This window comes from Sceloporus occidentalis, unplaced genomic scaffold (assembly GCF_023333645.1).
Source record: "Sceloporus occidentalis isolate IW3139 unplaced genomic scaffold, rSceOcc1.0.p SCAF_4, whole genome shotgun sequence".
Classification (NCBI taxonomy): domain Eukaryota; kingdom Metazoa; phylum Chordata; class Lepidosauria; order Squamata; family Phrynosomatidae; genus Sceloporus; species Sceloporus occidentalis.
In genome coordinates this window covers 84,428,449-84,450,181 of record NW_028316984.1, presented here as the reverse complement: position 1 = coordinate 84,450,181, position 21,733 = coordinate 84,428,449, and the positions used below count along the sequence as shown (strand labels likewise).

The 21,733-nt window shown below is 41.9% G+C and overlaps 1 protein-coding gene and 1 long non-coding RNA gene across 4 annotated transcripts in view; one reads left to right on the top strand and one right to left on the bottom strand.

The window, feature by feature from the left end:
• LOC149314201 (uncharacterized) overlaps positions 1 to 21,733 on the bottom strand; it is a 303,565-nt gene that overhangs the window by 186,925 nt on the left and 94,907 nt on the right. The gene's annotated exons all lie outside the window — the stretch shown is intronic.
• Positions 6,054 to 16,517, top strand: LOC149314205 (uncharacterized). The gene is made up of 3 exons (XM_089521373.1): positions 6,054 to 9,740; positions 10,601 to 10,738; positions 16,488 to 16,517. The coding sequence occupies exons 1-3, from the start codon at positions 6,054 to 6,056 to the stop codon at positions 16,515 to 16,517; spliced, it is 3,855 nt and encodes a 1,284-aa protein (XP_089377499.1).

Here is a 21,733-nt window from a genome sequence, read left to right as displayed (position 1 = left end):
GTTAATGGTGGTTGCCCCTCCGCAGATTTCCAAGTCTGCGAATTTCAAGTTTGTGGATTTGGAGGGGCGACTGTACTGTCTTTTTCCCAATATGGGACCTAAAGTGGCTAATGGTTTTTGGTCATTATCATGATGCCTTGTGATAACTTGTTCAATTGCTTCAACTTTTTAAGCTTTATTTTGTTTTAGCCTTTTTGCATGCTGCCTGCATCCCATGCTAGGAGAATGGCTGGATATAAACAAATAAACAAATAAAAAAGAAAGAAAACCTATATACTAGCACGATGTGTTTTATTAATATTAATATTAATACTTTAATATAAATAAATGCAATATTAATGTAAAGTTAATAATAACAGAGGAAGGCACACTAATCTGTCTGGCACCCAGAGCCTTTATTAGCTTGATCATAATCAAGCTAAACCAGCTCTGGAGAAAAATCCTGAACACTGGAGCTCATTCACGCTCCCCAAATATTGTACTATATTTCACTTTGTCATTTGTTATTGTTGTGCCTTCAAGTCGTTTCTGACTTATAGTGACCCCAAAGCAATCCTATCATGAGGTTTTCTGGAGTTGAGAGCATGTGACTCACCCAAGGGTTTTTATGACCAAGTAAGGATTTGAACCCTGATCTCCAGAGTTGTAGTGCAACACTCAAACCACTACTCCACCCTGGCTGATAGGAAAATCCTATACTATCCTGGGATTTGTAGTTTGGTGAGGCAATAGAGCTCTCTCTTGCTGTGAATTCTAAATGTTTCTCAATTGCTAATCTAAGGATTCCAGAGTTAGTAGCCATGGCAGTTAAAGTGGCATCAGAGTGCTATAACTGTGTAGTATGGATGGCTCTTGGTCACAATTGAAATCAAACATTGCAAAGAGTAGACTGATGCTGAGGTGAAAAACTTAACTGAAATCTTTATGGATAAGCAAGGATTTAAACCAGGGTCCCTCAAGCTAGATTTTAAGACCAATAGGGCATGTGTTACCTCCTCCTACTTCTCCCAGGATGAGTTTCCTTGATATTAACAAATCCACACTGATCGCCATTTTCAGCAGGAAGGCTTTTCAGCAGGAATTTGCCAGGATGCGATGGACAGGAGAGCAACACAGCCAAAGAGGGCAACCACCTGAATGACATGTAAGGACAATACATGGAAGCCCATGGCACGGCCACACAATTGGTGCATAATCATATCTTCATTGTGCCTCCCTTTTTCATGGCCAGACAGAGAGCATACCCACACAACCCCCTCCTCAAGCAATATTTGAAGCTCTTGTCCAGTTCTTTTCATGAAAGCAGCACCTGTTTCCTGTTGCTGAGGGAAGTCATACAGGCCATGGAACAGCTGCGGCTGAAGGCTGGAAGGGGAGGGCTGGAAGAGGGGGGGACCACTGAGAGAGGATACAATCTCTTTGGAGCAAGATGCAATGTGGAGAAGTTCAATTTTTATTTTGTTTTGCATTGATTTTGATAAATCCCCAGGGCCAAAAGTATCAGGAAAGGCTTAGTCTGAGATGGAGGCAACTTGGAAATAGTTTCTAAGGTCAGGTTTCAGCCCTTAGAACCTTTTCCCAAGTTGTGGAAAATAAGAAGTCATAATCAAGGAATTATTCATGCTCTGGTTGTTGATTCGTGTTGTGGTTGTTTCAGCAGAGCCAGTGTAGAGGAAGGAGAAGGGACCATAAAGTCCATATGTGGCCAGATTAACCCTCTAGAGGACCCCCAGCAGCTGCTCCCACAAAACAATATATCAAAATTTAATTTTTAAAAATTGTTTATTTTATTTTTTATACAATTTTGTTTTAAAATTTATTTTGCCTTCAAATGCCCTTCTAGGAGACATGAAGACATATTGTCACGCCATCATGAGATTCTAGAAGGCGTTTTGGAAAATTGCAGGGGGGAATTTATTGGAAAAAAATTGGAGGAAAAACCCTTTTGACCCTGGGAAGAGTCAAAAGGGGCTCCGAATCTAGTGGAAATGCTTTCCACACCCCTTAGAGATCATTTTTGGACATTTCAGAGCACGCATGCATGCGTGCACACACATATTTTTGACTCCTTGGAGCTGCCCACCCTGATCTAGTCCAACTCTTTGCACTGCAGGAACTCACTACTAGAGCTTTCCTGAACGATGGCTATATTGTTTAAAGAGCTCCAAAGAAAGAGAATCTACTGCCCTCTTTGACAGTCAATTCTTCTGTCAAACAGCTTTTAGCATCAGAAAGTTCTTTCTCATGTTTAGGTGGAATGTCTTTTCTTGTTATTTGAATCTATTGATCTGTGTCCTAGTCTCTGGAGCAGCAGAAGACAAGTTTGCCCATCTTCGATGTGACATCCCTTCAGATATTTGAGGACAGCTGTCATGTCACCTGTCAGTCTTCTTTTCTCCAAGGTGGTTTTACTTGTTCTACATAGCATCAGAAAAGATGGAACAGTTTCCAGTGTAAGCAATTGTGTGGCCAAATATACATACCACTGTTTTATTCTGGTGTTTTATTTTGCAGAAGACACAGACTTCTCAGCACCCTCACCTAACTCCAGATTCAGTGGCTCTTTGGAGGAAGACATTTCTCAGAAATTGTTATAAAATCTGCACAGTGGTGTCAGTAGGCTTAGTGTCACCTGGTGCAGTAATGGATGCTGTCACTCCCCCACTGGCCTCCTCCCATGCCACACCTTACAGAATCCTTAGTCATTTTTTTTTACTAATGTTACTCATAAGTTGTAATTCCCATATATCACTGAATGTAATGGCAATTGCTGTGACATAAACAACTTGCAAAATTGAAACCATATCTTTAAATTACAGTTATCATACACTCAGCCTGAATGTGTGTGTGTGTGTGTGTGTGTGTGTGTGTGTGTGTGTGTGTAGTTTCATGTGGTTAAAAGTGAAAATTTGGGAAATGTGATGTTTTTTAAAAATGTTTTTAAAGAATATTTTTTGAAAAAATGAACATGTATTTTTTAAAAATTAAAATTAAAAAAATTTAAAGCAAACTTTTATTAACCTGGGGTCTCTCCTTCCCCTTCCACTTAGCAGCACCCCACTAACCCCATCTCTTCAGTATTTTAAAGGGACACAGGAGAGTGCCACAACCCATTTCTGCAAAACAAACAAAACAAAATAGAAGTTTGAGAAGTGGTGTCACCCCCACCTCCCCTCCCCCGCCCTTAGAGTGTCACCTGGTGTGGTCCACACTCTCCTAGTGACACCACTGTGTATGCCCTAAGTTGGGAACAGTGTAGTAGTTCGACTGCTAGACTATGACTCTGGAGACAAGAATTCATATCCTCACTTGGCCATGGAAACACACTGGGTGACCCTGGGCAAATCACACTCTCTCAGACTCAGAGGAAGGCAAGGGCAAACCCCCTCTGAACAAATCTTGCCAAGAAAAACTTGGCCTTAGGGTTGCCATCTGTCAAAAATGACTTGAAAACACAGAACAACAACAATAACAACCAACACTCAAAGTTATGAAAATGTTTGCATACAAAGAACAGCTTTTCCATATGGCAAAAGCTACACTGTGGTCATATAATCATAGAATCGTAGAGTTGGAAGAGACCGCAAGGGCCATCCAGTCCACCCCCCCAATCCAAAATACACTGCAGAAATAATCCAGTTTGAGACTGCTTTAACTGCCCTGACTCAGTGCTAGGGAATCCTGGGAACTGTAGTTTGTTGTGGCACCAGAGCTCTCTGACAGAGAAAGCTGAGGCCCATTACAAACGGGCCGTTTTGTGCATGCGGGGCGTGCACTAGGGTTAGAAAGGGGCGGTGCTTCTGCACCCCCTAACCCTAATGCGTGCTCCGCACGCACAAAATGGCGGTGGCCGTTCCACACGGCCGCCGCCATGAGGACGTCATGACTGCGCCACCTCTATATGGGGCGGCGCGGACGTGACGTCCTCACTCCGCGCCAGGGCGCTTAGTATGCCCTTAGCACGGAGCAGGAAGGAGCTCCGTTTCGGAGCTCCTTCCTGGTTTGGTCCGCTGGCCGCAGGGTGTCTCCTCCTTCCCGCCACCACGGGGTGTCCTTGGGGCTTGAAGCCCCAGGGACACCCCTTTTCAGGCTGCGGGGAAGCAGTGTTTTGCTGCTTCCCCGCAGCCTGAAAAGCGGTGGATCAGGGCCTCAGCGGCTGCCGTTCTGACCACTGAGGCCCTGATACACCAGGGAAAGGGGCGGGTACAGCCCGCCCCAAATGGGCGGTCTGTAACCCGCCTGAATGTCTCACAAAACTACAGTTCCCCAAATTCCCTAATACTGAGCCAGGGCAGTTAAAGCAGTCTCAGACTGGATTGTTTCTGCAGTGTGTTTTGGCTCTGTATCTCACAGTGCATGGCAAAAAGCAGTGACTCCAGAGAGAACAGCCTTCTGCCCATGCTGTGAATCACCAAACACAGCTGTTTGTGGGAAATTATGAAATCAGTGAACTTCTCCTTATTAGGTAGAATTATGATACATGGATGTTTGCACTTCCAAAATACTTATTTTTATTTCAGACGACATCCATCTAACCTAATGAGACATGACTTAAATCATGACAGAATTCTATAGAAGCTGTGATGTCCTGCCAGGACTGTTTGAATTTCCCCCTGCATTTTCCTTTGTGTTGGTTCAGGCCATAGATTATTTTAGTGTAGAAAAGTTCTTTGTATTAGTTTATGGGAGGAGCTGTAGGTTTCCCCTGCTTCATTTCTAGGTTTGGTTTGCCCTTTCCCAGCAGGCTGTGCTGTAGCTAGAGGTTTTTAGTTGGAGCAGTTTCTCTGAGAGCTAGCAGAGAGCTGTCTTTTGGTGGCAAGCAGGCCCAGACAGCCGGAAAGGGCATTTCTTACACCACTTAGCCAAATCAGTTACCATTAGCATAGAAAATAGAAGAATTTAGGAGCTGAAAGACCCTGCACCAGCTCCATTGAGTAAGGAGAACAAATTACATCGGATCCAGAGAGATGTCGTCTGGAAGAAAGCTGAACTGTAAAGTATCTTTGTTTAGAGCTGGGGAGGAGAAGACCTTTTATTTTTGTCCTTTAAATTAAATTTCCCCCCTTTTTTGAACTTTACATCTAGTTTCAGATCTTTTTGGGTATCACGGTTTGTTCTCACCAGGGTACTGGCGTTGCACACCCAAACCTGCCACCACCTTTAGTTGGGTGTGTCTTCATAGTGTAAGAAATCCTGGCGGCCATTGCCGCTTCCGGCCTGTCAAAGAGAGTCCAAGTGCAAGGCCCTGCATTGAAGCAAGATCCCAAGATTTGCATAGAAGGAGAAGAAGACTCTGTGGTTATAAAAGGGGAAAAGGTTGGCGGCCATTTTGGAGCCATTTCTTCTTGCAGAGTCCAGAGCACAAGGTTGGCGGCCATTTTGGAGCCATTTCTTCTTGCAGAGTCCAGAGCACATGGTGGGCGGCCATTTTGGAGCTATTTCTTCTTGCAGAGTCCAGAGCACATGGTGGGCGGCCATTTTGGAGCCATTTCTTCTTGCAGAGTCCTGAGCACATGGTGGGCGGCCATTTTGGAGCTATTTCTTCCTGCTGAGTTTTGAGCACATGGTCGGAGGCCATTTTAGTTCTACTTCTTCTTGCAGAGTTCTGAGCACATTATCAGCAGCCATTTTAGAGAGAACTTTTTCCATTCAAGTATATGGATAGAGTTTTATGAAGAGATTAATGTGTGTTTTATGTTTGTTCACGTTGCAAGCCTGAAGAAAGGAGCTAGAAGACTCTTTAACCGACTCCAGGTCTGGCTGTGTTGAAGTAGCATAAGAGTGGTGACAGTAGGAAAGCGGAGCAGTAGCAGGCTGTAAGTAAAATCAGCACTACACCGTTTGTCCTCTTCATCCTTGCTGAGTTGTTGCGTTGGCAACTAGGACCAGCCAGAATGGATAGGCTTTCTGAAGAACTGGCACATGGACACACACATGACACTCGTTCTCTTAGGGACAGACACCCGACTGAAAAGGCCTTAGAACTGCTGTTAAAAGAGGAAAGACACTTAAGCGTGAAAGAACTGAAAGCTTGGAAGAGTTTGCAACATGCCATGTCCTTGCTGTCAGCAGTCTGCGACTCAGAAGACACGCAAAGAAGAGAGCTTGCCCAGCAATCCAGTTTCCTAAAGTGGAAAGAAGTGGTGAATAAAAGGATCCAAACACTTCAAACCATGAACAATCCCGATGCAGAATCCAGACTAAAACAGTTCCTGGAAGAAGTCGCGGACAAAGAAAAAGAATATAGTGCAGTTTTGGACACAGTCAAGTTCCGGCTGCAGAGCTTAGAGCTTAATAATGAGAGTGAAAGGTCCCCTGCCGGCAGTGCTAAGTCCAGCAGAGGAATATACCCAGGGAAGCCTCAAAGTACAAAGAGCTCAAAAACCTGTCACACCAGCAGGTCTTCTTCCCACAGGCATAGTTCCCGCTCCAGTAAAAGTGGTAGTGGCAGTTCTTCCTCCCATGCTAGCTGGAGTTCGTCTATGGTAGCCCAACAATTCAAAATAGAAAGGATGAAATTAAAGGCTGAAATATTGCATGCCGAAGCAGAGGCAGCAATGGCCAGTAAAGAACTGACCCTTTTTCATCAAGAGGTTGATTTAGAAGAGCAAGAAGCTGCCCTCAAAGCAGAACAGGAAAGGCAAAAACTTGCTATTCAAAATGAAAAGAAACTTCTTCTCAAGGCTAAGGAGGCTTCAAAACTGTCCATAAAGGCCAGGATTTTAGCCAAGAGCTTCCAGGATGATCTCAGTGAAGAAAATGTGAGGTTGCTTCCTACACAGGAGCCTAGAGACAGGATATCTACCTTGTTCCTTGTGGATGAGAGCTCCCCACAAGACCCTGTGGTCAAGTCACCTCCTAACTTAGATGCTAGCAAGACACAATTGCTTGCCGCTCCATGGCCTCAGCCTACAGAAAATTCTGTCTACAAAGAAAAGATCATCCATCGTGACTGTCTACCTATAAACATGGCACTCAATGAACCCTTTGGAGACCAGAAGCCCATGGCGGGGAGCCAAATTCCCAGCCATGCTAGTGTGGCCTTTCAGCAAGCCCCGGCTGCTGAAGCCCCCAAGACTTACAGGCCTAGAGAATCTACGGACTTGCCTGCCAGTCAAGCTGATTTGCCAACTAAAGGGAGTCCACACTTATTCCAGCCTGCAGAGATGATTCCCACCTTCATGGAGTCTTGTTCACCATTCATGCTTAAAACTCCCAGGAAGGACCTTAGAGACAAGGGAGTCCAGAAATTCTCAGACCTTCCTGAAGACTTTATCTTATGGAAGGTAATTTTTCAGAGAGCCATTAGAGATTTGAAACTGCAAGCAGATGAGGAGCTCACCTTACTCATGGCATGGTTGGGCCCCAACTCATCCCTTCAGGTCCAGAGAATCTACGCGGCCTACGTGTCAGATCCAGTTAAGGCATTGCAGACAGCGTGGAATAGATTAGAAGAGCGATATGGTGCATCAACAGAAATAGAAGCATCGTTACTAAATCGGCTTTATAAGTTCCCAATCCTCAAGTCAAAGGACTACCGTCAACTTTGGGACTTAAGTGATCTTTTAGTTGAACTTCAGTCTGCGAAATGTAATCCAGAGTTACCTGGTCTAGCCTGTTTAGATCAATACATCACACAGCGACAGGTGCTCCAAAAACTACCCTTTCAGCTCCAGGAGAGGTGGGGAAGAGAGGTGTTTTCTTATAAGGAACTCAACATGCAATGCTACCCACCCTTCAGTTACCTTGTGAACTTTGTGACAAGAGCTGCTAAGGAAAGGAATGACCCGCAGACTGGGTTCCCAACCCTTTACCAAAACATGCGCTCAGAGAAGACTGTAAAGGAAGACAAAATTCCTATCAAGGAAATGGGGAAGGCCACAGTTGTAGTTAAATCCACTGAGGTCACTCAGTTTAAGTCGAATAAAACACAAGAGACTAAAGAAATTCCATGTCCCATTCATAATAAACCACATAGCCTTGCAGATTGTAAAGAGTTCTCAAAAAGGCCTTACAACGAAAGGCTGGAGATAGCAGCTAAAGCAAAAGTCTGCTTTCGATGCTGTGGTTCAAAGGTTCACTTTGCTAGAAACTGCAAAATAGAAGTAAAATGTGCTGAATGCGGTAGCCCGCGTCATTGCTCAGCAATGCACCATTTCAAATCACCTTCAGTGTCACCTAAACTTAAGAAGAAATCAGAGGGTCCTAAAAGTGAGGCTTCAGAAAAGGCAGCTAAACCTACTTCAGAAGCAGAGTCAGTTGTGGCATGTACAAAGCTATGCCAGGACTCAACGCAGATTAGGATATGCCATCCGATTTGTCTAGCTGAAGTTTTCCCAGAAGACAAACCTCACTTTAGAAAAAGACTTTATATTGCCCTAGACTCACAGAGTGACGCATCCTTGGCCACACCAGAGTTCTTCAGTACCTTTGCGGTCAAAGCCAAGATTCTTGAATATACCATATCTACCTGCACTGGACAGCAACAAATGCAGGGTAGAGTGGCAACGGAGTTCATGATTTCGCCTTGCAATGGCAAAAGGTACATTAAACTGCCTCCTTTAATAGAGTGCTCTTCTATCCCTAGGAACAAGAACCAAATAGCCACCAAGGCTGTAGCTGAAAGCCATGCACACCTAAAAGCTATAGCAAAAGAAATTCCTGCATTGGACAAAGATGCTGAAATTTCCCTACTGATAGGCTCAGATTGCCCAGAGCTGTTCCAGGTCTTGAAACAAGTAAGTGGACCTCCAGGTGCACCAATAGCACAAAAACTGCCACTTGGATGGACAGTTATTGGACCTGTGTGCGTCCATAGCAAGAGCCCGCCAGCAGCGTTAAATCTTACAGGAAATAGCCAATTTCCAAATTCACGACCCACACAACTACAAAGTTGCTTAAGCCACATTAAGGTGTGTTGCCTTGGTATTATCCCAGACTACGGCTCCATTTTTGAAACTTCAGTAAGAGATGAAGACATAGCCTTTTCCCGTGAGGAAAGAAAGTTCCTGGACATAATGAATTTAGAGACAGTCCAAGATAGTGAAGGGAGCTGGATGGCACCTCTTCCCTTTAGAGAAGATCGACCAATTTTGCCTAACAACCGTCATCTTGCGGAAAAAAGGCTTTTTGCTTTGAGAAATAGAATGCTCAAAGATCCCACTTTGAAGGAACAAATTGTACAGTTCATTGAAGATCTGTTTACAAGCAACTATGCTGAAAGAGTTCCTTTGTGCAGTAAACCCCAAGAGCATTGGTTCTTGCCATACCATAAGGTAACTCACCCACAAAAGCCAGAAAAGGTGAGAATAGTTTTCGACTCAAGTGCAAAGGTACAAAACATCTCACTTAATGATGTTCTTCTTAAAGGACCAGACTTGCTTAACAGTTTACTAGGAGCACTTCTAAAGTTTAGAGAAAGGAAAATAGCTGTGACAGCAGACATACACAAAATGTTCTATGCTTTCTTGGTTAAGCCAGAACATCGCCGCTTCCTAAAGTTCTTGTGGTTCCAGAACACGGAAACCTTGGAAGATATCACTGAGTTCCGTATGAGAGTACATGTTTTCGGGAATACTCCTAGCCCAGCGGTAGCCAATTACTGTCTAAAAAAGACTGCAGAGACATATAAAGATCAGTGTAGTATAGAGGCTTATCGTGCAATCAACACGAACTTTTATGTAGATGACTTACTGATTTCCTTCGACTCAGCACAAGAAGCCAGCCGAATTGTTAAAGAGGTACAGTCTGTGCTAAGCTTGGCTAAGATAAAGCTTCATAAAGTAGTCTCTAATAGCAGAGAAGTTTTAGAGACTTTTCCTAAAGAAGAGCTTGTCGAAAAGGATGTCACAACAATCTTTGAAGACAAGCGTACACAGAGTAGCCTTGGTATTCTGTGGAATGTCTTCACTGATAGACTCTCAATCAGAGTTCCCAAACTTGAACTTCAGACTACAAAGAGAAAAGTACTCTCTTCGATCAATAGTGTTTATGACCCCTTGGGTATCGTAGCACCAGTGCTTATAGTGGCCAGAAACATCTTTAGAGAGATAATAAATCAAGTTAAAGACTGGGATGAAAATCTTCCCCCAGCCCTGGATTTAGCATGGAAGGCCTGGGCGTCTCAGATCAAAAACATTGAACACCTTACTGTGCCCAGACAGTATGTTCCTGTAGAACCTGGACCAAATACCGTTTATGAGCTACACATTTTTGTGATGCCTCTGAAATAGCAATTGCCGCAGTAGCATATCTGAGAGCTAAAAATAACACCGAGACGCATACAGGATTTATTATGGCCAAAGCAAAGGTAGCACCCAAACAAACAATACCCAGATTAGAGCTGTGTGCTGCTTTGCTAGCTACCCAACTTCTTCAAACCATTTGTGTGGAAGTAGAAACAAAATTCCACAAAGTATTACTATACACTGACAGTATGGTTGTATTAGGATACCTTACAAACACTACAAAGAGGTTTAAAATGTACATAACCAACAGAGTAAATAAAATTCTTTCTTGTACTCAACAAAGTCAATGGAAATATGTTCCTTCTGAACTAAATCCAGCTGATATTGCTACAAGAGGAGCTTCAGCCCAAAAGGTACAGTCTTCCACTTGGCTGACCGGTCCAAAATTCCTGATGGAGTTAGATGTTCCTGATCACAACAAAGGTAAAACCGAAACATTCTCTGAGTTACCTGAGTGTCTGCCAGAGATCAGCAGCTGCAAAATAAACTTGGTGAATACAAGCAGTATAAGGTTGCCTCATTTAGATGCCAGAAAATTTACAAAGTTTTCTCAGTGGCTGAGTCTTCAGCGAGCTCTTGCTAGACTCATCCATTTTGCAACTTTCAGAGACAAAGCAGCTTTAACAACCATAGATATGGTTAAAGCAGAAACCCTGATCTACAGATCTACACAGAGATCTGAATTCGAGGAAGAATTCAGATGCATAGAAAAGCAACAATATCTACCTAGACATAGTATCCTTAAAGATCTATGTCCAGTTATGGATACCAGAGGTCTTCTACGTGTTGGAGGTAGACTTCAAAGAGCTAAAATCAAGAACAGCTTAAAAAATCCTATTATTCTGCCTGCAAATAGCCATGTAGCCCTTTTAGTAGTCAGACACTACCATGAAAGAATACATCATCAAGGGCGAACCCTGACTGAAGCAAGTGTCAGAAATGCTGGCTTGTGGATTATTAATTGCAGAAAATTGGTCAACAAAGTTATTTTTCAATGTGTGACATGTAGAAAACTTTGCAGAAAGTGTGAGAGCCAGCTTATGGCTGAACTTCCAGAAGACCGTACTTCTATGGATCCTCCATTTACACACATTGGTCTCGATATTTTTGGACACTGGGAGGTACGTGCTCGTAAAACCAGAGGAGGAATAGTTAACAGCAAGAGATGGGCAGTGTTATTCACTTGCTTAGTGATCAGAGCAGTACACATTGAAGTTGTGGAAAGTATGGACTCTTCTTCCTTTATTAATGCCCTAAAAGGATTCATTTCAATAAGGGGTCCAGTAAAAACTATCAGGTCTGATAGAGGCACTAACTTCATTGGAGCCACTAAAGAGCTGAATTGCATAACTAAACTAGCAGAAGACAAAACTGTAATGGACTTTGCTAACAAAGAGAAAATTCAATGGTTTTTCAATGTGCCTCATGCTTCCCATATGGGGGGAGCTTGGGAGCGCATGATTGGTGTCAGTAGACGTATTCTAGAGGCAATGCTTACAAAATGCACGTTCCTGACACATGAAATTTTGGTTACGTTTATGGCAGAAGTTGTGGCCATCATCAACAACCGCCCGCTGGTGCCTATTACTACAGATCCAGAAAGGGCACAAATTTTGACTCCAGCCATGATCTTGACTTTTAAAAACCCTGACTGGAAAGATATCAGCCTTCCTGTCCCAGAAGGAATTCATACCATTCAATGGAAACAAGTTCAGTCGTTGGCATCAGAGTTTTGGAAGAGATGGAAGTCTGAATACCTTTGTCTCTTACAACGAAGAAAATTGTGGCAACGTCCCCAAATTGATTTAAACATCGGAGATGTTGTTCTTTTTAAAGAAAGAGAGAGCCCTCGCTATAAATGGCCTACTGCAGTTGTAGAAGAAATTTATCCAAGCACAGATGGGAAAATCCGAAAGGCCACCGTAAGAACTATAAGCAAAGACAAAGTGGTCAAGTATCGAAGACCCTTTGACAGACTTTACCCAGTTTAGTGTTAGATAGAACTTTTTGATCTAATGTATAAATGGATAGGATAGGTCATAAGGTTGCAAAATTTCGTTGAAATTTTGAGCGGGGAGTGTGATGTCCTGCCAGGACTGTTTGAATTTCCCCCTGCATTTTCCTTTGTGTTGGTTCAGGCCATAGATTATTTTAGTGTAGAAAAGTTCTTTGTATTAGTTTATGGGAGGAGCTGTAGGTTTCCCCTGCTTCATTTCTAGGTTTGGTTTGCCCTTTCCCAGCAGGCTGTGCTGTAGCTAGAGGTTTTTAGTTGGAGCAGTTTCTCTGAGAGCTAGCAGAGAGCTGTCTTTTGGTGGCAAGCAGGCCCAGACAGCCGGAAAGGGCATTTCTTACACCACTTAGCCAAATCAGTTACCATTAGCATAGAAAATAGAAGAATTTAGGAGCTGAAAGACCCTGCACCAGCTTCATTGAGTAAGGAGAACAAACTACATCGGATCCAGAGAGATGTCGTCTGGAAGAAAGCTGAACTGTAAAGTATCTTTGTTTAGAGCTGGGGAGGAGAAGACCTTTTATTTTTGTCCTTTAAATTAAATTTCCCCCCTTTTTTGAACTTTACATCTAGTTTCAGATCTTTTTGGGTATCACGGTTTGTTCTCACCAGGGTACTGGCGTTGCACACCCAAACCTGCCACCACCTTTAGTTGGGTGTGTCTTCATAGAAGCTTTTGTTGAACAAAAAAAATATACCCCCCAAAATTACATAGTTTTTCTAAACTGAAACTGGGTGTCTTTTAATGATTAAATAATGATGATTATATCATGGTTGAGGATGGAGATAGGGCATGAAATGAATCCAAATTACAGTCAGCCCTTCATAACCATAGATTCAATCATCTGTGTCTTGAAAGTATTTCAATTTTGATGGTAACATATTAAGCATGGCGTTTCTGCTCTGAAATCTCTTGCTCTCTTACCCTTATTATTGTGTCCTTTTTTCTTTTTGAAGCACTCATTCTATTACAATATAGACAAATTTAAATAATAAAAGGAATGGAGAATGAAAAGCAGCTTTAGGAATGCTGATTTCTTCACTGGAAAAAGCTGTAAACTTTCAAAGGCCTGGGGCCAATTTTAGGTTTCCGAAGTGTGCATCCGCACGCTCCAGAACCCTAACACATATGGACGTCACCATCTTTACATGGCAGCGTCCATACAGGGCACGCATGCATGATGCAAGCATGGTGCTGCGTCTGCACCTCTGGGCACTGCACTTGCATCTTGGACACGTCACAGTGCACCAATGGCACACTGATGATGTTGTCCCTGCGCACCAAAAAAGAACCTGTTTTTTTCCGAGTTCTTTTTGGTCCGAAGTGATGCCGTGCCATTTGGCTGCTGTGGCATCCCTCTGGAGGGCAACTGGGTGTCTCCAGACTCTCAAGAACATCCACAAAATGGACTAAATGCAATGGCTCCAAGATTGCTCCAAGTTTTTCTTAACAAAGATTAAGAAAATTGAAGAGGTCACTAGGGCACTCACATAGTTTGAAGGCTTCCGTATTGTCTTGGCTTGAGACTTAAAAGGAACAAGTCTTTAAAATGGTGTATTGATTAAATGGTTATCTGGAGACTCATCATAGGGCTTTAAAATCACATGGAAATCTAATGTTAGAGTCACTCTGGAACAAGGGTTGGTTGGTATTTCCATTTAAATCTGGCCTTGTCAAGCACAGAGAAGCGGCCATGAAGTCTTAGACTACTGGCATCGTGCACCAACCAGACTGTCACTAATAGCACATGTAATGTTCAAAGTTTGTTAATAAGGCTGTAGCAAAGAGACTGTTGGATATACATGAGGCTGGATTCCCCATTAGTGCAAGATGATATTATTAGAAGTACATGAAGCCTTTAGTATCTTCTGGGGTTTGGTTCCAGGACCCCCATAGATACCAAAATCTGTAGAAGCTCGAGTCAAATTATATACAGTACAACGATATAGTAAAATAGTGTCCCTTATATAAATGTCAAAGCTAAGGTTTGCTTTTTGGAATTTTGTGTCTGTGTATGTGTGTAGAATATTTTCAAGTTGTGAATGGCTGCATCCATGGATAAAAAGTCTGTAGATATGGAGGGCTAACTGTACAAAAGATATTTCTAGTCAAGCAATCTGTTCAGAGATCACAGCTACTCCTTTCACCAATATTTGATGACTCAAGTAGTGTGACGTCTATATAAGAAATTAATTTTAGTGCTACTAGTGTTGGCAAAGATGGACATTTCAGCTAAATGGAAAGGCCTGAAACTTTTAATAACTCATGGATTGACTGTATATGGTGCATTGTGCTGTGAGAAAGATTAATAAGTAAAATCAAAACATTGAAAGGAATTACAAATTACAGAGATATAGTTTTCTCTTACTACTTTCATCAGCATCACTTCAATTAACTACAAGCCTCCTAGAAACCAGATAAGCCTTTGGAAAGATGTCATGTACCTACAGCCACACAGTTCACCTGAGCCAGTTGAAAGTACAGTAGGATGGATATAACTATGCTATACCAAAATAAGAACTGCTTTGCTTCAATGAAAAATGTGAAGATCTTGATATTTGCCTATCAAGAAAATGGCAACACAACAAAGACGTTTGTTGTTTGTGTGCCTTCAAGTTGTTTCCAGTTTATGGTGGCCCTACAACAAAGCTATCTTGGGGTTTTCTTGGCAAAATTCTTCAGAGAGTGTTTGCCTTTGCCATAATCTGAGGCTGAGAGAGTGTGACTTGCCAAGGTTACCCAGTGAGTTTCCATGGCCAAGCAAGGAATTGTATCCTGGTCTCCAGAGTCCAATGCTCAAGCCACTATACCACACGGGGTTTCCAACAAAGCAGTACATCTTGTTATTTGTTGTGTTAACTTTAAGATTTTAAGGGCACTTGTCCTGTATATTTTGCTAATAGTATTAACTTTAAAAATATGGTTACTTTTTCAATGGCATTTGAAGAAAAGCTACAGCTTCACTCTGTTAATCTTGATCCCAAAGCACTGATCAAACTGTAAGAGCAGAGACATTGAAATCTAAGATATATTAGGCATCTAATATGTTAGGAAAGCATCTATTGTCTTGACTAATGGTATTGGGCAGCCTAGATCTCAGTGCAAGGTACCCACACTGTCACGAATAGCTGTCAATTTCAAGGCTGTAGTCTTTAATTGACAACGAAGAAGAAGAAGAAGAAGAAGAAGAAGAAGAAGAAGACAAATCAACAATGAACAACATCAATTAAAACACATTAATTAAAATATGAAAAAATTTAAAAGGACAAATAAGACATACACATTTTAAAACAAACCCACATTTAAAATTCATCATCTAAATCCACAATTTAAAAATCATCTGGATAAGCCTGCCAGAAGAGGTTGGTCTTTGATGCTGTTTTAAATTTGGACAGCATATGCACCTGCCAAATCTGTTCCGGCAGGTCACCCACAGGAATTTATCAAACGGGTTGGGAGGCTCTCAATTTCGGAAGAGAAGATAGCGAGGTCAATTCGAAAATTCACGCAATTATGTGATTACTTATCACACCTAAATTTGCTGTAATGGCCTCCCCAAACGCGACTCACATTCTGTGCAAAGTAAGCCATCACATCGGTGGGTTCTTAATTGCGAATTGGCACCCTTGTGCATGCTCAGTGAGATTCCAGATGACTGGAGCATAGCATATTTAGGCAAGTGACAGAGAGGAACCAAGGAACCCCACAATTTACAAAAGAGGTTGGGGGGGGAGGAAGAATGGTTGAAAGAACATGCTCTTTTCACATTAGAACAAGCATATATTCACTCTTGTCATGTTAAAACGTGAATAGAATGGTTATCCAATAGCTCTGGGTCCATGCCTCTTAATTAGCAGGCAGCAGCACCCCCTCAGCAATGCTGAAGGACAAGTGGAAGCAAAATTGAAGCGGAATTGCAGCCTGGCTTCATGAGAACCCCCTCCCTTCCAGATGGGAGGGGGAACCAGGACCAAAGGAGACATGCATATCACACCAAACAACAGCACACTGAGTGTGGAGTTGCCTAAGAGTTGGGTTTGTGACTTCGCTAATTCACCAAATTTACTTAACTGTGGATTGACGCGTGATTGAGTTCTGAGTGTGTTCGGACTGCCAGCAATCGCATGTGGCGACCTTTCACGCAATAACATGAATATGCATGATTGCATTCAGGATGACACTGGATTATACTTCTAATTTCAGTCGTGTGATATCCTCCACACTCTAGGGGCAGCTGACGAAAAAGTCCTCTGGCTAAGAGTCCTGGCTGACTGGAATAAATGTCCACCAAAAGACCTCAGTTTTAAAGGTTAGTTATTGCTGATCCTAGTACCAAAACAAGACAGTGGGGAGTCCAAGAGAGATGTGAAATTGAAAAATGACATTGGAGCACCTGTGAAGTTTTAAGAATGGCAGTAGCATTGTGAGAGGGAATCATGGAGCGCTGAAAGATGTATAGTGTTTGTGGATCTAGCATGGTATGATTGTTTTCCAATGTGAAATACTGTCAGTCTGATTATTTTGCCTTCCGGGCAATACAATAATTTCCCTCATTTTTAGAATTTGATGTATGATGTCCATATGATCTCTTCGGTCCAAAACACTCTACAGAAATAATCCAATTTTAAACAGCTTTAACTGCCCTGACTCAATGCTGGGGTGTTCTGGGAACTGTAGTTTTGTGACATTTAGCCTCCTCCATCAGAGAGCTCTAATGCCATGATAAACTACAGTCTCCATGATTCCCTAGCACTTGGCCAGGGCAGTTAAAGCAGCCTCAAACTGGATTATTTCTGCAGTCTGTTTTGGACCCTTCTCCTCCTCCATCACTTCTTCCATCTTTTTTCTTACCACAGAATGTGCTTTCAGACACGTGGCTCCAAGTCTAACCTACTAGTCAAAAGACGTAACTCAAGAGTGAGACCAAAGGCATCTGGATGGATTCCCAATAGAATGTTATGTTTGAGGCAGGGTGACTGCACAGTAAATCAGGGTAACAACTAGAAAATCTATTAAGTGGGGGGGAGGGCAGAATAACTGTATAAAACGTTAGTAGTAGGAATCATCTGTCTGGAGGAATCCACCCACCCCTCACCTACATACAGACGCATCACTAATTGAGCCTAAAAATACATTGCTACGTTAGGGAAAGAAAATCATTTTGTGGTTTGGGGCCAGATTCCTGACTTAACAAGCACTTTAAAGTGCTTTTAAGCCCTGGAGGATTTTTGCTCAGATAACTTCTTCTGAAATGGAGGTTTCAGCTTCAGAGATTTCCTGTCAATGTTGGCATATCTTAGAAAATTAAGTTTATTTAAATCCTTGGAGGGAAATAATTTTTAGTGGAAATCAGAACACTAATATGGCTTCTTTTGTTTTAATACTTACTATATATCAGGCAAAGCAGGATTTGCAATTTCAAGTGACACTTGTGTCACTGAATTTTGGGAGCACTTCAGAGGCACCGTCCTCCACATTTAAACCTCTTTTGTTTTTCTACTACTACCACCATCTTTTTTATCATAGAAAAATCTGTGAAGCAGAAAAAGGCAGAATAATTGCACAATGCTGTCTAATCATGACAGTGAGGATCCCTTCATCTGGGAAATGTCTTCCTTTGAAAACACTAAGGCTGGATCTAGTCCCAGGCAGCTGACTTAATCCTGTGGAAAAGTGCAGTTAAAAGTTTGCTTTTATAAACAAGCCTAGTATTCAGAATCTAAAGTTTCAGAACATTACATGCATTCATATTTTTAATAGAAAGGTATATATGTACAGAATAGCAAGCTGTGTTGTGGTCAGAATCCAGGGAAGTAAAATCAAGAAATTATAATGATGGTAAGAAGGGTTTGAGAAAATATTTAGAATTCAGCCATTCAGTAACTGGGAACACTAAATATGCTAGAATGGAGGGGGTGCTCTAAAACTGTCCCCTTTGCATTCAAGCACACAGCATGTATCGGTATTAAAAGGCATAAAGGAATCTTGCATAAGGTTTCATGGAACTCTGAAAGCATTTGATGAATTAGAATGGAGTGAAAGTTTATGCCAGGAATTTCTTTTTTCCCTTTTGGGAAATAGAAATAAATACATGTGACACCACTTTAACTGCCATGTTGTGGAATTCTGGGGTGTGTAGTTTTGTGAGATATTTAGCCTTCTCTGTCAGAGTTCTGGTGCCACAACAAACTACAAATCCCAGAATTCCACAGCATTAACCCATGGCAGTTAAAACAGTGTCAAATGACAGTCACCCCTTGGAACTCGCAGGGGATCTGTTCCGGACCCCCCTGCGATTTCCAAATCTCACGCATATTCAAGCCCCATAGGCTTGAATGAGGCGTGTACATGTGGGTGCGTGCCCCATTAAAGTTAATGGCGGTTGCACCTCTGTGGATTTCCAAGTCTGCAGATTTCAAGTCCGTGGACTTGGAGGGGCGACTGTACATTATTTCTGCAGTGCAGATTAGACCTTAGTATCAAAGATGCTACAGAATTAATTTATTACTGAAGAAATAAAAATGTGCTCTTCTCCTGCCATTTTATTTATTCATATATCAAAATATATGAGCTATAAGCAAGGAGGGAGGTGTTACACATTTTTAATTTCAGAATTGATTCTTCCAGTCTATCTGTGATAAATATATTGATATCTAACCAATGATATTTGGATCAGTCAATCAAAGAAGGAAATAGAAAACTGGGTGAATGCTACAATGGGAATTCAAACTTCAGTAACTGGATGATCTTGAAGACCACTAGCCCCCTATTGTTTAAGAGCTGGTGAACATAGGAAACTGCTGCCAAGGCAATTCTGGTGGCTAAGAGGAGCACACAAAAATGGGAGTGAGCCACAGGTTGTCCATCTCTAAGCTAGAAGGTAGTTTTGGCTCCATGATATTAGACAACCTAAGAACATAAGAGAATAGAAATTATAAAAATCAGTAACCAGTTGTACACTTGCCATGGCCTTGACTGCAATTGTGCCTGCAAGCACACATCTCAGTCTTAGTAACAGTTACAGAATGTCTAAAAAATTCATTGTCTATGAACATCAACAACATTCTAATGAACATGTTTCAACTAGCCCAGCTCCTTGCCACTTGCCTTGGTGGTTTTTCACAGATAGCATCTTCCCAGGTCCCACCTATGAGGCTAACCATCACTCAACCAGAATTTCCCTTTAGAAATTGATCTCAGTTATATGTGTTCCAAGAAAAGAGGAAGCTGGAAACAAAAGAGGAAGGAGGAAAGGGGGGGAGGAGGAGGAGGAGGAGGAGGAGGAGGAGGAGGAGGAGGAGGAGGAGGAGATAATAATGATCACCAACACCACACAGGACTGAACAAAAACACCACCCTTTATTTATGATATAAGAGTAGTATGCTGATAGCAAATAGTGAAAGATTGTGCAAATTTTTTGTTTCCTATCAAACTGTGTGGTTACTACTTTTCAAATCAAGGTTGCCACATTAAATTAAAGATTAAATGATGACATGGAGTCATAGAGTTGGAAGAGACTTCAAGGGGCATCAAGTCCAACCTGCTCTCATGCAGGAATGCACAACTAAAGCACTCACAAAAGATGCCCATGCAACTTTTATTTAAAGACCTCCACTCTCTGAGGCATTCTATTCCACTGTCAAATAGTGGTTCTTCCTAATGTTTAGGTGAAATTTATAACTGTCAGTTGTGTGAGAAATCTCACCTCCCATTCTGCTCTCTCCTTCCTCCAGCCCCCGCTCTTTGGGCCTGCAGATGTACATATTTTCATTGTGATCTGTGTGACTCACTGATCCAGAAAACTTGCAATTTCATTTCTTCTGACAATACATTCACTTCCACCTTTGTACAGAGGCTCACAGGGTCAGCTGTGATCATGTGCAACTGAGAAGCAGAATTGGTTTGAGACTATCCATAAAGCAGGTCATATAAACGGGGCCGAACAAATTTCCTTGTCCATGTATGCACGCATACTGACACCACTTAATGATGGCTTGCTACATTTTAGCCTCTCAGATTTACTGTTCATCTGTATCTCTTAGAATGGGAGGTCTCAGTAACATGTTTATCTCTAGCCTCAATAACATACTGGGAAAATTCTGAGAAAACAGTGGGAGTGTCCTGTGCTTTCCTAACCTCCCAGTTGGGAAGGCCTTGCTTGTATGGAGGCATCTTATCTGGTCTACGGAGTGGGACTTGGAAAGCACCTGCTTTCCCAGAGCCTCCCATGAGTTGGATAGGACATTTCTTGGGTGATGAGATTTTTCTCCCAGCATCTCTAGTAAAAAGTTTCTATTTAGAGTAGGAATTTTTGTCTACATCTTTGCAAAATAAAAAGGTTTTTTTTTAAAAAAAAAAACTGCTTTTTTCCATCACTGTTCTCACTTTCCTCATAGTGTTGGTTAGAAATGCACAGCTTTGGAGAATGTCCCTGCTCCTTTGATTTCCTCATGGAAGAAGAGCTCTGGCATTGTTAGTCAAGGAAGGCTTGGAATGGAGAAGCTACATGTGTCTATCTTGTCCTACTCCTGCCGCTACTCAAAGATCCCAGGACCAGAGACTGCTTTGTTTCAGGACAGGACCAGGTGGTGACCTTGCTGTGCTCTAGTTTGCTGTTTTCTCTGTCATTTACCCACGTTGCTCTTGTGTGTTGGATTCTCTGTAACCTCACTCAAAACACATGACTTTTCTCTCATATTCCATGTCATTTTGCTGCCAAAGCACAGGAAGGGAAAAAAGGTTAGACAAATGTCATTTCCAGTCCAAAAATGGGATGATCTGAGCTATGCTGTTTTCTCAGCTGATCACTGACTTCCTCTTGTGCCTTGCTTTCTTCATCTATCCAAAGAGAAGAAGGTTGGTCCCATCTAAACAGGGAAAGAGACGTAAAAATAAACTTGTGCCAAGAGTTTGTAAGAAACACAATTTGGAATGGATTGAACACTAACTAATATAAGCCTTTATTCCCTCTCCTGAATTATGTCACTACCTGGCAGAAATAGGGTAAGGATTTACAATATCCACTTATCTTTGTGGTGGAATACTGAACCACTATCTGTTTCTTTGTAGTGAAGTAGTGACTAATAAATCCTCAATTGTTGTCATTTGTAAATTGTTGAATGAACCCATCTACACACTTCATAGCATTTAAAGCATGTCAAACTGTATTGTTTCTGCAGTGCAGATTAGACCTATGTTCCATATGGTTTTGCCTCTCTCAATAGTATTACTTCTCAATTGTTTTTGAGAGCCATTATCAAAGCAGTGGATTTCAAAGACAATCATAATGATATACAAAATTCTGTATTACAGAGTACTAATGATTTTAGCTGGTTTACCCTTGGTGCAAGAGAGAGCAGGACTGGAGCCCAAGTGAGGGAAAGAGGGGAGAATTCAAAGTGCTGGCTATGACCTTTGGGGTATGTAGTGTTTTTTAATTTTTTTAAAGTATTTTTTTAATACTGTTTTAAACT